At 38.9% G+C, this 13193-nt stretch overlaps 1 protein-coding gene across 1 annotated transcript in view; it reads right to left on the bottom strand.

Annotated features, from left to right (window-relative positions):
• Positions 1 to 1441: 1441 nt before the first annotated feature.
• The window catches only part of kctd16b (potassium channel tetramerization domain containing 16b), an 85699-nt gene continuing 73947 nt past the window's right edge, over positions 1442 to 13193 (bottom strand). The window contains exon 2 of the mRNA XM_026181513.1: positions 1442 to 2555. Within this exon, the coding sequence (XP_026037298.1) occupies positions 2092 to 2555 (464 nt within the window). The 3' untranslated portion in view covers positions 1442 to 2091. The remainder of the gene's footprint in view (positions 2556 to 13193) is intronic.

Genomic DNA, 13193 nt, shown 5'->3' on the forward strand with positions numbered 1-13193 from the left:
TATATATATATATATATATATATATATATATATATATATATATATATATATATATATATATATAATTTTTTTTTTTTAATCAAAAGGTCAATCTGAAATTTCAACAATATAAAGAAACTCATTTAGATGTATAGCTTCCTAATGCTAACATCTTTTATCACAGCTACCCAACTATTCAGAAAAACTGTGATTTTATTGAATGCCTTGACCAACACATGTACCAATTTATCAGCTACTTCCTCATGAAGGAAAATACCTTCATGACAAAAATGGAATAATTCTGTCTCATAATCAGAAGCCTTCTCATCGATGTGAATCCCTATCCCACCACTTTTAATACATATCTACAAAAACAGTGATATATATAGTTATCAACTCTTCTTTTACATTTGCAGTTAGTATTGTAATAATAATGAACTAACCTGGCAATGAAAAAGTAAACGGCAGCTTTAAGTGACCAATAACAATATGAAATCTAAAGACAAATGCCTTATAATTGCACCATCAGTGAACGTTTCTGTGCTTTTGCCATTGGCAGTAACTTTTTCTTCAGCAAGGACTTTGAAGGAATAACAATCATCTTCCAGGGGATATTAACTCATGCTTTTAAATTGTGTTGCTTTAATATAGCAGTTGACTGTCTACACTGCAATAGATCCCGCAGACCCTGACAGAGCCAAGTAGTAGGTAAATGAATACATGAATAATGACTAATTTTGACTGAATAGAAGAGCAGCTTGTCTTTGTCAGTAACCCAAGAGCTTCATTAGTAATTGTAAACAAGAGTTACATCTATCAGCTCTATCAACAGACTCTATCATCAATAACTATTGATTAGCTTGTCAACAGTCAGTATAGAAGGCATCTGTCTGTGTTCACTGGGTAAGCAAATACAGCAGTCCCCTTTTATCCTTTCCATATTTATTGTGCCATATTAAGCGTAGTTTAAATGACACTGTGCTTGATTGCTCTGTGTGTCAGTATGTGAATAAAAGTTTGACTGCTTTGTTCATTTTGGAATGTAATTATGCTGCAGTGAATATGATTTTCAGTACATGGGGAAAATGTGTATGTGTGTGCTATATTTTTATTGAACTTCACTGAATCTCTGGTACCTTCACTCTTCTGCTTCCCCTTCACACAGTAATGTGGGTATTGCTCTACATCTAACCAACATTGTGAAGATCTATGCAAAAGTTACTTGCTGATAAAACTGTGCTTACACCAGCTCGGAAGTCTCCAGAAGTTGTTTAAAAGTAATTAACCCAGCTTTTCATGCCATCCTGTCATGAGACATTTTTGCGTGCATTTATAGTGAGAGCACTGTTTGAACAGTATGAAGTGTTTTTGGGTCCCAATGTGGACTTATGTGTGACCTCTAGGCCACCCGGGTGCAAACAGACACAAAACACGCACACTCACATAAACACACACATCTAAGGAGCTTGGAAAGAAAACCTTTGACCTCTCATCCAAGAAGCTTCTTCAGTTTGACACTTCTCGCTTTTCTTTCAACCTCCTTAGATTACCATGACCTGGATGACTGAGAACCTTCACAGACATAAACACATACAATCACATACTAGACCAGTGCTTATCTGCTTTGACTAAAACCGTGGCTCTTGCGATGGTTTTTCAGTGAATGATGACCGATTACAGCATGTGCAGTCCAGCAGCCATCAATAGCCCCAAGTGTAGCCATCAGCAAGCCTTCTGGTGGTTGATCATTTCATGGACATTGTCTTTATCCACTTGTATTGGTCCTCTGGGATAAATTATTCAAAGTTCTGAAGGCATTCAGTAAGTTACAGCACACCTACAGTACATACAGTAGGCCTAATCTACATGAACACACATACAAAGCCTACTACCATACATACGTCAATAATAGAACAGTCTCTTTTTTCTTTATCATTCCTTCTAGCTTCTGTTTAGACTCTCAGCGCACTGGCATAAAAGTAAGGTTTCTTTCAGAAACTTGATTTAAATAAGTTTAGTGTTCTCTCCCCTTTGTTGCAAAATTTATGATCAAAAAACGCTTGAACTGATTCTTGGCCTCATGTGTTTGCTCCTTCAGCTGTGTTTCCTGCCTCAGAGACGATATTTTCTCAGCAGGTCAGCCTGCCACATGTACTTCCTCTCAGGGAACCTCTCTGGGATCTTAATCTTGCGGAAGTCTTGAATGCACTTTTCCAACTCCTCCTCAACTGTGAGCTTCTCTTTTGTGGGCCTTTTCTTGCAGCTGCTGGTATCACGGGAGCTGGCTGTAAGAGTGCGCAGCAAGTCACTCTTGCGTCGTTGTTCAGACTGCTGGACCATGGTGACAGGGCCCTTTTTCAGCGGCCTGTCCAGGGTTTGGACATTGGCACGGGGATGCGACTGGCGACTTACTGGGCCACAGATGACTGTTCCCTGGGGAGAGCTGGCCTCTGACTGGCTCTCAGAGCTAGAGGTGGAGAGCTCATTAAAGGAGGTGCCGCTCTCACCCTCGCCGTCACCTTTGTGGTTCTTGCAGCAGCAGTCACATGGAGGGGACGACCAACGTGATGGACCACCTGGAGAGAGAGGGAAGCAGAGCGGGAGCCAATATTAGATGCTACTTTTTCCACCTTTTCTTTTCTTTTAAGACCAATCATTGTGAAGAGAAAAATGAGACAGTGGCACAAAGAGTGGCACAAATTACAGAGACAGGAGAAGAAAGGAAAAGTAACAAGCGCTACAGACAGACAAAGACGAAAAGTCAGCTAATGCCAAATGGCAATCACATTAGGACAGAGTGACATGACATCGGGGACAGCTGGCTGGCCTCCAGTCATAGAAGTGAGTTGGCTGACTATGTGACAAGCTTGTATTGTTCAGAGAACTACCCTCATAGATTCACACTGTCATATGAAACAAGTGGAGGAGCTAAAGCCTTTTGAAAACAGACAATGAAGGTCCAGATTTATACGTTGTAGCCTACATGTATTCATACTAAAACAGTAGGAAGAAGAGCCAGGACAATAAACAATCATCTACACTGCAAATATGTGTGTAACCGAGGAAGAAAAAAAACAATGTGAGCAATGGTCAGTTTTAAGACAAACAAATAGCAGATTGCACAAGTTTGATTCCCCAGAAATGTGTAGTCTTATTTGCCATCATACTGTATTAATCTCTTTAACAATGAAACCAAAGGACAATGCACAGTTGTGGTTAGTTTAAACAGTGAAAACCACAATTAAACCAAATTTATGTAGCACATTGGAATCAATGTGAGCCAATCTACATCAATAAAGTGCAACTTGTATGTAGACACATTGTATTCTGGTTATATTCCTATATAAAAAGGAGATTTTACAACACCAGTTTAGCTCAGCAGGTTAGCAGGTGCCCATCTGCTGTGTGGCCAGAGACCAGCAGCCTGGGTTTGAGTCTGACCTGTGGCTCTTTACTGCACGTCTTCTTTACTGTCACTATCCAATAGTGACCAAAAATAATATTAACCTCCTAAGACCCAAACTCTTCCATGGCATGCGTTTTTAATTTCTCTTTGATATTTAGGCTGATTGGAACCTGATGAATGTAAAAATAAAGTTATACCAGATTTTTTTTTTCCTAATTTTTGTTTCTAAGAAAAATGAGAGCCACATATGAGGATATTCATTTAAAATTTCAATAGAACAGTTGCAGTATAATTTTCTCGTAAGTGGATATCAGGCCCTTGTAGAGCAAGATTTAGTATTTTGGTCTAAATAACCCAAAATGTAATGTCCACTAATGTGGACGCCAGGTCCTAGGAGGTTAAAAAAATAGGTTCTAAGAATCTATAAAGAAAATTCTACTTTAAGTCAAAGTTTTGGCCTGACCCTGAATGCAAGCAGTGATTTTGAAGGTGAATTTCTGTGTGTATATAGATGGCAGCAGACAACAGATTTTTGGTGATTTATGATACTTGTTTGTTCCATTATCTCCAGCGGACTGCATGTAATGGCAAACTGCAGACAGTTATCAGACTGACACCATTTTATTGCCATTTTATAATTGTCTTGATGCACATAGACACTTTGAAGCCAGGAACTGACAGTGAGTACTCTCAGACCTGGTCCTTATCTTTGAAGTAACCATGTCAACCCTGACTGACAACCAACAAGCCATGTCTCATTTCCATCATGGCAACAAAATTGCAAGTTTATTGTACTCGGTCATAATAATTTTTGTTGTGGTTTGGTCTACATCCACTTTTTTCCCTTGTGTGACTGTAGCATGAAAGACCCCATATTTAGTATTTCCTCTTTCGCCTTTTTGTGCATTTGAAAGCTCCACAAAGTGACAGGGCCAAAACGTGTAACTTCTCACTTTCTGTCATTGTTTCTGTTGTACAAAGACAAATCTTCATGCACTTCATGAACTAAAATCCAAGTTGACTTTTATTATTATTATTAGTTGTCGTCGTACTAGTAGTAGTAATAGTAGTAATAGTAGTAATAGTCACCCCACATTTTCCAACTGTTGGAAAATTGTTAGTTAGCGACGCTAGCCACTTTGTATATGGCTAACATTACCTTTAGCTTTGATGGATTCCGGTGAAGAATGCTGCAAAGCTAAGGAGCTATCAGAAACTGTAGAAACTTTAAGATAATTTAACAATGAATATTGACTGGATGTGGGTTATTGTATTTTCCTGCTTTGTTTTGATTTACTCTAATTTAAGCTGATGTTGTTTGAAACACGTATTAAGAAAATTGTGGAGTTTATTAGTGTTAATGGGGTTAAGCGAGCGGTCTCACATAATTGATCGACTCCAGAATGGAAGCAGTTGCTCAATCTAACCTCTGCGAGAGCGTACAATAACCTGAAACACTCAGGAACCAGCGCAGTGCCACACCTCTCCCTGCAGGAAGCAGCCATTTATTTTTCATGCTAACCTCCTGAATAATTGAACGGGTATCTGTTGCTGATGGACTTCTCTCTGTTTAGCGAAGCGAGAGATCAAAACCCCCGAGGCTAACACACACATGCCCCCACCTCCCTTTCTGATTTTGAGCCCCACCCCTCACCTCCCCTCAGCTCCACACACAAGCTCTGACAGGACTCAGCTTTCCACGCATCTTCTGCTCATCACATTCAATAATACCATTGTTTCTTTTCATGCTGCTGAGCATTTCACTTCAAACAAGATTGTAGAAGACTATAAATAACTCTGCTTAAAATAAATGCCCCCCTGCTTTTAATTCCCTTTATACTCAGCAGCATGCTTGGCTCGTTTCTAGACAGCAGAATGGAAAACAATTGATCCATCCAAGATTTGTTCCTTCTATTGTTCCTCATAAATAGTCACAACTCATCATAACTACATTTTTGTGAGTATAGTTAGAATAGAAATTTATAGTAGAAGTTATATTTTGCTGTGTATGTTGTAAACAGCTTTGACACTGAATCCAAAGCGCACACCCAAATACACTGCTGCCTGCTGTATATTAAACAAAATTCACCTTTCAAAGTCCTTGACAGAAATGGAACACAACACTCTACCAGCAGTGAATCTCTTTAATTACCACTGGCATTTAGAGATTTAAACTTCCATGCACACATTCACAGAAAAGATAGAACATGTGATATTTCATTTCAACTTGCAGTTTTACAGGTATAAACACAATTAGAATGAGATCAGAAGAAATAAAAAAGATGCACTCCTGGCTGCAACGTAGAGGATTTAACCCCATGATAGCCATCTCGTCCCAGCTTTTTTACTGGACACATGAGTTAATTTATGTCACTCTGAGTGAAAGGCTCCCCCCAATCAATGAGATGCAGGCTTGTAATTGGTGACATGAAAAATGGTCTTATACCCTGGAGAATTGTCGAATCTGCTAGTAGCCAATCTGCCTGTCCACATAAATTTAACACAATGGGTACCACTGTTACAACAAATCAGTAAAACAGCGTGTCGTGTGTGTGTTTGTGTGTGTCCCTGTGGCTTTGCGTCTGTGCATTTGATATATGACATTCTGTTTAATCTTTGGCATTTGGTAATTATATCCAGGTCTATTTAGCTTTTTATCCTGTAAGTCTTGACATTGACATGCTGCTTTAATTCACAGGTACCGTGAGTAGCTATTAGCCTCGCGAGCATTAAAGACTACAAGGAGGAATCTGATTTGTCACTTTGACTAGCTGAATTTCCTGTCACGGTATGTCTCTTATCGTCACGTGAGCACTGTAATTACATGTAATTACATTACTTTCTCCTTTTTTGCACTTGCTCCTAGCCATTGATTTGTATTACATATGTAAACTACATCTTTGCATCACACTATAAAAACTTGCCAGTGTAACTGATCCAAGCCCATTGTCACAACCCTGTGAGGTCAGACTTCATTCATATAGAACTGGGTTAATATTTCTGTTCATTCTCTGTTAATACCACCATCATTTATATTTTGGGGTTTTTTTCCAATGAGTATTGCACTGATTTCCATGTTTTCTCTGATCTGCAAATAAGAGCAATCTCATTTACCTTAAGTGTGATATCTCAGATGCCCTCAGTCCAATTTTGCATCACCATAGATGCATTTTGACAGTGTGTTTTACAGCTTCAAAATTTACACTGATGGAAGCGTTATAATTAAAGGTCAAGGTTTTAGTGTTTGAAAGGTTAGAGCTGCTACACAAACTGATTTTAATTATACTGGGTAGGAGTGATTCATCTTGTTGCTGAGTGTCCCAAAGGATGCTTGCATCCATCACTCAGGTTAAAATTTGTAATTAAAAGTTTGCTTGTTGTTTTTTGCCTGAGGTTGTCTGAACCGTAAGATAAATATCCCTGCATCATCTACCTAATGAGCAATGACCATGTAGAGTGAGTCTTTAAGCCAGTGGTGTGACCTATTGTAATGTGATGACACCTGTGCTGTATAACGGGTGACCTTGCATGAGTTGTATTCAACTCTAACCTAATTTCATCGTACAAAACGGCCAGGTACAATTATTGTCACCTTAGATGAGTTAAGTTAGTGAGACGTTCTCTCCATGGTTACATGAAACTCTTCTAAATGAGCCTCGCTGTCAAAACCTAACCAGAGATTCATGTATTCCCACCTATCCCAGCTGTTACAGGACAGACCAGTCTATTTCAGGGTCAGCTGACCCAACATTCATATCTTTAGATTGTGAGAGGAAACTAGACAAAAGTTGTCAAGTCCACACAGAAAAGCCAGCTGGTGGATTTGTGCTATAGACCTGGAGGTGACAGTGCTACCCACATACCACCAAAGGAGAGAAGAACAGAAAACATCTTCCATTCAGTTTTTTTTCAATCCACATGAAAATAAAAGCAGAAAATTATACTTTTAACTTTGTTGAGGAAATAATAAAATAGGTTAGGCCTATAAATTAGACTCACTAACAGGACAGAAAGAAAACTACTGACTTTATTTGTACCAAAATAATACAAATTATCATGTGCATTTTCAACACTTCTCTCACCATAAAATATTTGAAGTCGTTTCAGAGTCGTGGTGCTGGGCACATCTTAAGGCTGATTTATAAAATCCACTCTTTACACTCAATTAATTCATGTAGCTGTGGTTTTCACAGAAGATAGACACAGAAATAGAATATGCAGTACAATGTGTTGTATTAGAGTCCAGCTGCACAGTTAGATCAAAAAACAAAAAAAATTAAATTAAATTAAAAACAGGTCAGAGAGGTGGCCATGTTACCCAGTATAAACTCATATCCTGGGTTGAGTTCGTGAATTAGAAGTGCCTCGAGAAAAGGGCCTTGATCGCCAAACAGCTCCAGTGACAGACAGTAAAACTGTTGTGTTATTGAGCCTCTTCTGATTGTGTTAAACTAATAAATCGAAAGCGGAGAAATTTCTGTTATTTCCTCAAAGGTACCTTGGGTTAAAAAGAAATTTGTTTTCAGTAACGCCGACTCAGATATAAGTCACAAAATATTATCTTTAAACCATGCACTCCTTCAGTCAGTTGAAGCATGTGTAATCCATGAGACAAGTAAATATGTATGTAAATGCTATCTATATTATCCTGTGCAGTATACGTATGGCATTGTGTGAACTAATGTAAGCCTCATGCATACATTGCTTCAGGGCTGAGTGCATGATGGTGTGTGCTTCTGTTAGTGCAGATAGAATTCCGTACTTTGTGTGTTAATGCTAATAAGTAACATGCAATATATGATATACTGACTGTGTGTGTGTGTGTGTGTGTGTGTGTGTGTGTGTGTGTGTGTGTGTGTGTGTGTGTGTGTGTGTGTGTGTGTGTGTGTGTGTATCTGAGGGAGAGAGGTATACATCAACAGTTCGCATGCCCGCCTTTGGTCATCCCTCAGTGTGTAAGCGATATTGGCCTTGGAACTAATATCTGTACACTGTTGGGCAGAAAAGGGGATTCTGGTGTCAGGGCGGGCTCCCATTCAAGTCATCAGAGGTGTCAGGCTGTCAGCTATGCCTCTGGCCAGAGTCACTCAGAACACACACTGCTTCGGGTGTGTGTCTGCAGGAGACGTATTCTATGTGAAGCAGATGATTTATGTGATCTCGTGTTGTTTCTTTTCCGGGCAGGTGGGCAGGAGGTCGGACCAAAGTCTAATGACTGTCACATGGTATTACATGCACACACAAACACACAGTGCTTCCTGACAGGTGCCTGATGTATTAATCTCAGCAGGGCCCTCCACAACTTGTGTTAGCCCTGGCCAGTAAAAAGACTGAGCTTGTCACAGCACACACAGCACATATAAAATGAAATTAATGTTCTTATTACTAATCCATACATTATCTATAATTTATTTCCAACAGCTATTATTTAAAAAGGCTTGCTCATTTTCTTTGTCAAGCAGAATTACAACGTGTTTTCTAATGTGGTTTTGTCTAAGGGTCCAGTAATTATGTTTTAACAGTTAGGGTGGTCATGCAAGCATACAGTACTGTGCAACAATCTTTTTTAATTCATATTTGGCTTTTTAACCATTATTGCTTGAAAAAAAAATTCTTTAAGTCGTCTTCAGGATTAGTTCTCCAGGCTTCTTAAAGGACATTCAAAGCGCTTCTTTGAATGTTGGCTGCCCTTTTTTTCTGTTTTAAGTCAAGATGACCTCATACTGCTTCAATAATGTTGAAATCTGGGGCTTTGTAGAGTAAAGTCTATGACTGATAGTATTCCAATGTGTGTTTTTCTACCCAGGTATGCTTTAACTGCAAAGGCAGTCTGTTCAGGATCATTGTCATGCTGAGAAATGAAGCTGGTGCCAATCAAATGCTCTACAGATAGTATTGCATGGTGGATCAAAATCTGACAGTACTTTTCTGTGTTAATAATTCCATCAATTTTGACAAGATCCCCAATATCACTGGCTGAAATACAGCTACAAACCACAACATCTCTCAGTTTCTCTGTCAGGTCTTTCCTGGATTATCACTAAAAAAAAAAAAAAAAAGAAAGAAAAAGAAATTCTGAAAATGGTACAAAGTACAAGGACTAAACTAAAGATGTAGTCGATTTCCCAAGAAGCGCATTGGAAGCCCTTTATAAAGCCTGGAAAACTACTTCTGAAGACCACTTTAAAAAATTACAAAAAACTCTGGCTCCTTGGAAGCAAAATATGAGGAAATAAGGGGTGACTCAAGACTTTGGCACACTACTGCAGTATAAGCTGAGATATTCTAAAATAGAACATTACCATATATGCCTAATCATTTTTCATGTAATTTGTCTTTACTGAGAAAATCTTAGTTGGCATTTTGCACACCGCACTCAGTGACAGGTGGTGCTTCATCACCCTGATGAAGAGAATAGCAGTCCAAAAACACATAAACATACTTTAAAATGTCTCTAACAGCCCATGCAGCAGCATTCAGTGCCATTGTTTCCAAATATGCGTGACATGTTCAAACAGCCTTGGATATTTACCCAAATATGCTGGTTTGAGAAAATTTGAAAAATACAAATCTGCTCTTCTTAAACAGAGCTCCAAGCACACAAGGCAGAGGCTGCTGGAGTATTTGGTGGTCATAAAAACATGAAAGGACTTTTTAATGACTCTTGAATGAGCAGATAGAGACATGCTGCACATTCATTTTGGAGCCTTTGGAGCCAAAAAGCCTTCTCTTTTAATTTGTTTTCTTGTTGTATTTCCATTTTTCTCTGCACTTCCTTCCCTTCCCTCCTTCTCTTGCCATGCCTCCCTCCTTTACTCTCTCTCCTAAAGCCTGTATCGATGGGTTGGCGCATCAGTGGAAGTGTATGGACGATTGCCCTCTGATTGATTTCTGTCATATAGCCTCTCAGCACTGGGAGGCTGTTCACTGGAGATAAATGATGTTGGCACAACAAAAGCAAATAAACCTCTTCTATCTATCACTCCCTCACTCTGTCAGTTTTTTCTGCCTCCCACCTCCCCTCTGCTGTCTGCATCACTCTGTTTCTGTGTCATGCTCCCTACCTGGGTCTCTCTCTCTCTCTCTCTCTCTGTCCTCCCTTTGCTTTATTAGTTCCCCCGCCTTCTTCTATCAGTCTTTCTGTCTCAGAATAAGGCTTCTTCTATTTCCATAAGTTGTTTCTAGTATTTTGTTTATTCTCTCTAATTATAGTGCTTCGCACCACATCTTGGCATATCAGCTGCCCCTTGACAAAAGGTTTTCTGTCAGATACCTGTATGGTTCCTCAAGTTTTCTAATGGAGCGCTTCAGTGAAGTGTTACAGCCAAGTTACTTAACAAACAACAAACAAATGATTAAATCTTTGTGGAATTATAACAGCAGAAAATACATGAGCAGCTCAAAATGAAAACACATTAATCACAGTCATTTTGACTGAGATTGTAATTTTACACGTTATGTCTTTAAGGGGTATTTTAACAAGGAACTGCCCCAACAAGTTCTTTTGGTGTACCCACCTCCACTCCTCCTCTTACATCTCTTCTAATTCTGTTTGGTTAAAGTTTTCAGAAATGCCTGAATGCTTCTAGTTGAATTCTCTTGAGAAATGGGAGTCAGAATGCATCATGGTCACACCCATTAATCTTTTGTGATGGATGTTCCTCTGTATGAAAGTTGAGCGCTGGTACAAAATGGAAGCGACGTCAAAGACTGACAGTGACGGCTTGCGAGTCGCTTGGAACGGCCCTGTGCTCTAATCGTCTCTGAGATCATTTTAATTTTGCAAACTAAACTTTTTTTTACTTTAACTGAGACCAAAATATAGTCAGCCGAGGCAGTTTTTGGTGAAGAACATTATGCCAAATAGCAAGTAGGAGTAATGCAATAATGAACTGTGTAATATAGCACTGTAATGTGCTATATTACACACACTCATTGTGTATGTGTGTTTTTTTTAATATGATGCATGGATTCAGCCTGTAATTCGATCACAAACTCAGCCGTTTACTTTCACTCAGTGTCAGATAATTTCCTCACAAGAGCACTCAAATAAGCTGAAATAATCCCACAAAGTTGATTCAGTTCATCTGGATGCAGCGTTTTCCATGAGAGAAATGTTCCATCACTCATCCAAGTCACTTATTCAGTCTCAGCTGACTGCCAGTTTCCCCAGACTGCATATCGACTGCATAACGAAACTAGCACCATTGCCTAACAATGAGTCACAAGATCAGTTTCATGATTATTAATATGCAAATTATTATGACTACTGATAAGTGGCCATGAGTGCTATTCACAGAGAGTCGGGGAAGTGCTCTAATGGCAGCATGGTACAATGGTGAATCTCTTCCTCAGTTCAAATAAGTTGTTCCCTTCTTCCATGCATGATCTCCGTGACTCCCGTCCAGGTTGTGCAGGTTCTCATCAGTGAAAAAGTGGCTACTGGCGTGTAAGTAGACTGTGGGTCTCTAGCTGGACAAGGTGGCTCTTATATGTTGTACCACCCATTAGCATTGTTTGTTTTCCCAGGTGTATAATTTACAGCAATCCTCTTGGCATTTAACTGCATACGCTATATTGCTCTGTTTGTGCCAGGGATCTTGATCCTTGGTGTTGATCCATTTTTGGCATATTGTGTTTTGGGATTTTGAGGCCACCAAGATGTTGTTTTTTGTAAATATGTGTCTCATTCCTTTCCTATGAAAAACACTCGGTACATGAACCAAATACACTGAGCCAAATAAATTATTGATCATGCATCAAGACAACACACCATAAGAGGGGGGGAAGCTCACAGCTGAAGATAATTACGTGTCGGCATCCTAACTTAAAGGCAAAGAAATCTTAAACTGCTGTAAGTGCTTTAAAACTTGCACAACTTAGTGACAATAACTGGTGAAGTGTCACCTTCAATCCATGCTGATACTTTGTGTTTGCGTGTTTTGATTTCTCACTATTTACATGTCTTTTCAGAATTGTAAAATAAATGCAACCTATAAGTTAAATGTACCATTCAGAATAAAAATGTTAAATACCAAATGTTTATTTATGAGTAGTATGCAGACACTTGTATTAGATGTTTTCTTTTCTAAAGCTCTACTGGGAAAGTTTGGCTTAACGCAAGCTTCACCAGGCATGCTGAGTTTTAAAATAAATGCCTTTTCCTTTCAGCTAGCCCTCGAGTTCATGTTTCTCTACAATTGAATTGGTTGGAATTTCAGTCTGTCATGGTCACTGATTTTGGTCTCAGGGTTTTCACTTTAGGTTTTTTGCACTGATCAATGTTAAATGTTTTCTGTTTGGTGTCTCTGTTGTTCTAATGTTGTAAGTATTTGAATTACTATTTTGATTTCGTTATCATTAAAGTATCTTGAGCTAAAGTTGTATTTATGTATTTGTGTTCGTGGAGATTGAATTCCTGTTAAGAAGATTTGCTTTTCTTGTCCTTGGCTCTTTCATTCAGCTTCAGTTCCCACTTTGTGTTTGCTATTTGTGTTTCGTTCTGGCTGCATCTCTTCACTTGGCTTAAGTACTCTGGTCTCCGTTTCCTCTGCATTTACGTTTTGATTTAGCTATTATGGATCACTTTTTGTTGCACCTCCAGCATCCTGTATTTGGGGTCTTAACTAAACACTAAATGCAAATATATGAGACTGTGCATAACCGTGCGGTATTCATGCAAGACAGTTTATTTTGGCACAAAGTTTCAAAACTGCAATTCGGACTGCAGGCTTAGGATGCTGCATATCGTTCTCTCTTTTTTTTTTTTTTTTTTTTTTGTTCGTGCCATTGGTCCACCCGATGAAAA

Source organism: Astatotilapia calliptera, chromosome 10, assembly GCF_900246225.1.
Source record: "Astatotilapia calliptera chromosome 10, fAstCal1.2, whole genome shotgun sequence".
In the NCBI taxonomy this organism is placed as follows: Eukaryota; Metazoa; Chordata; class Actinopteri; order Cichliformes; family Cichlidae; genus Astatotilapia; species Astatotilapia calliptera.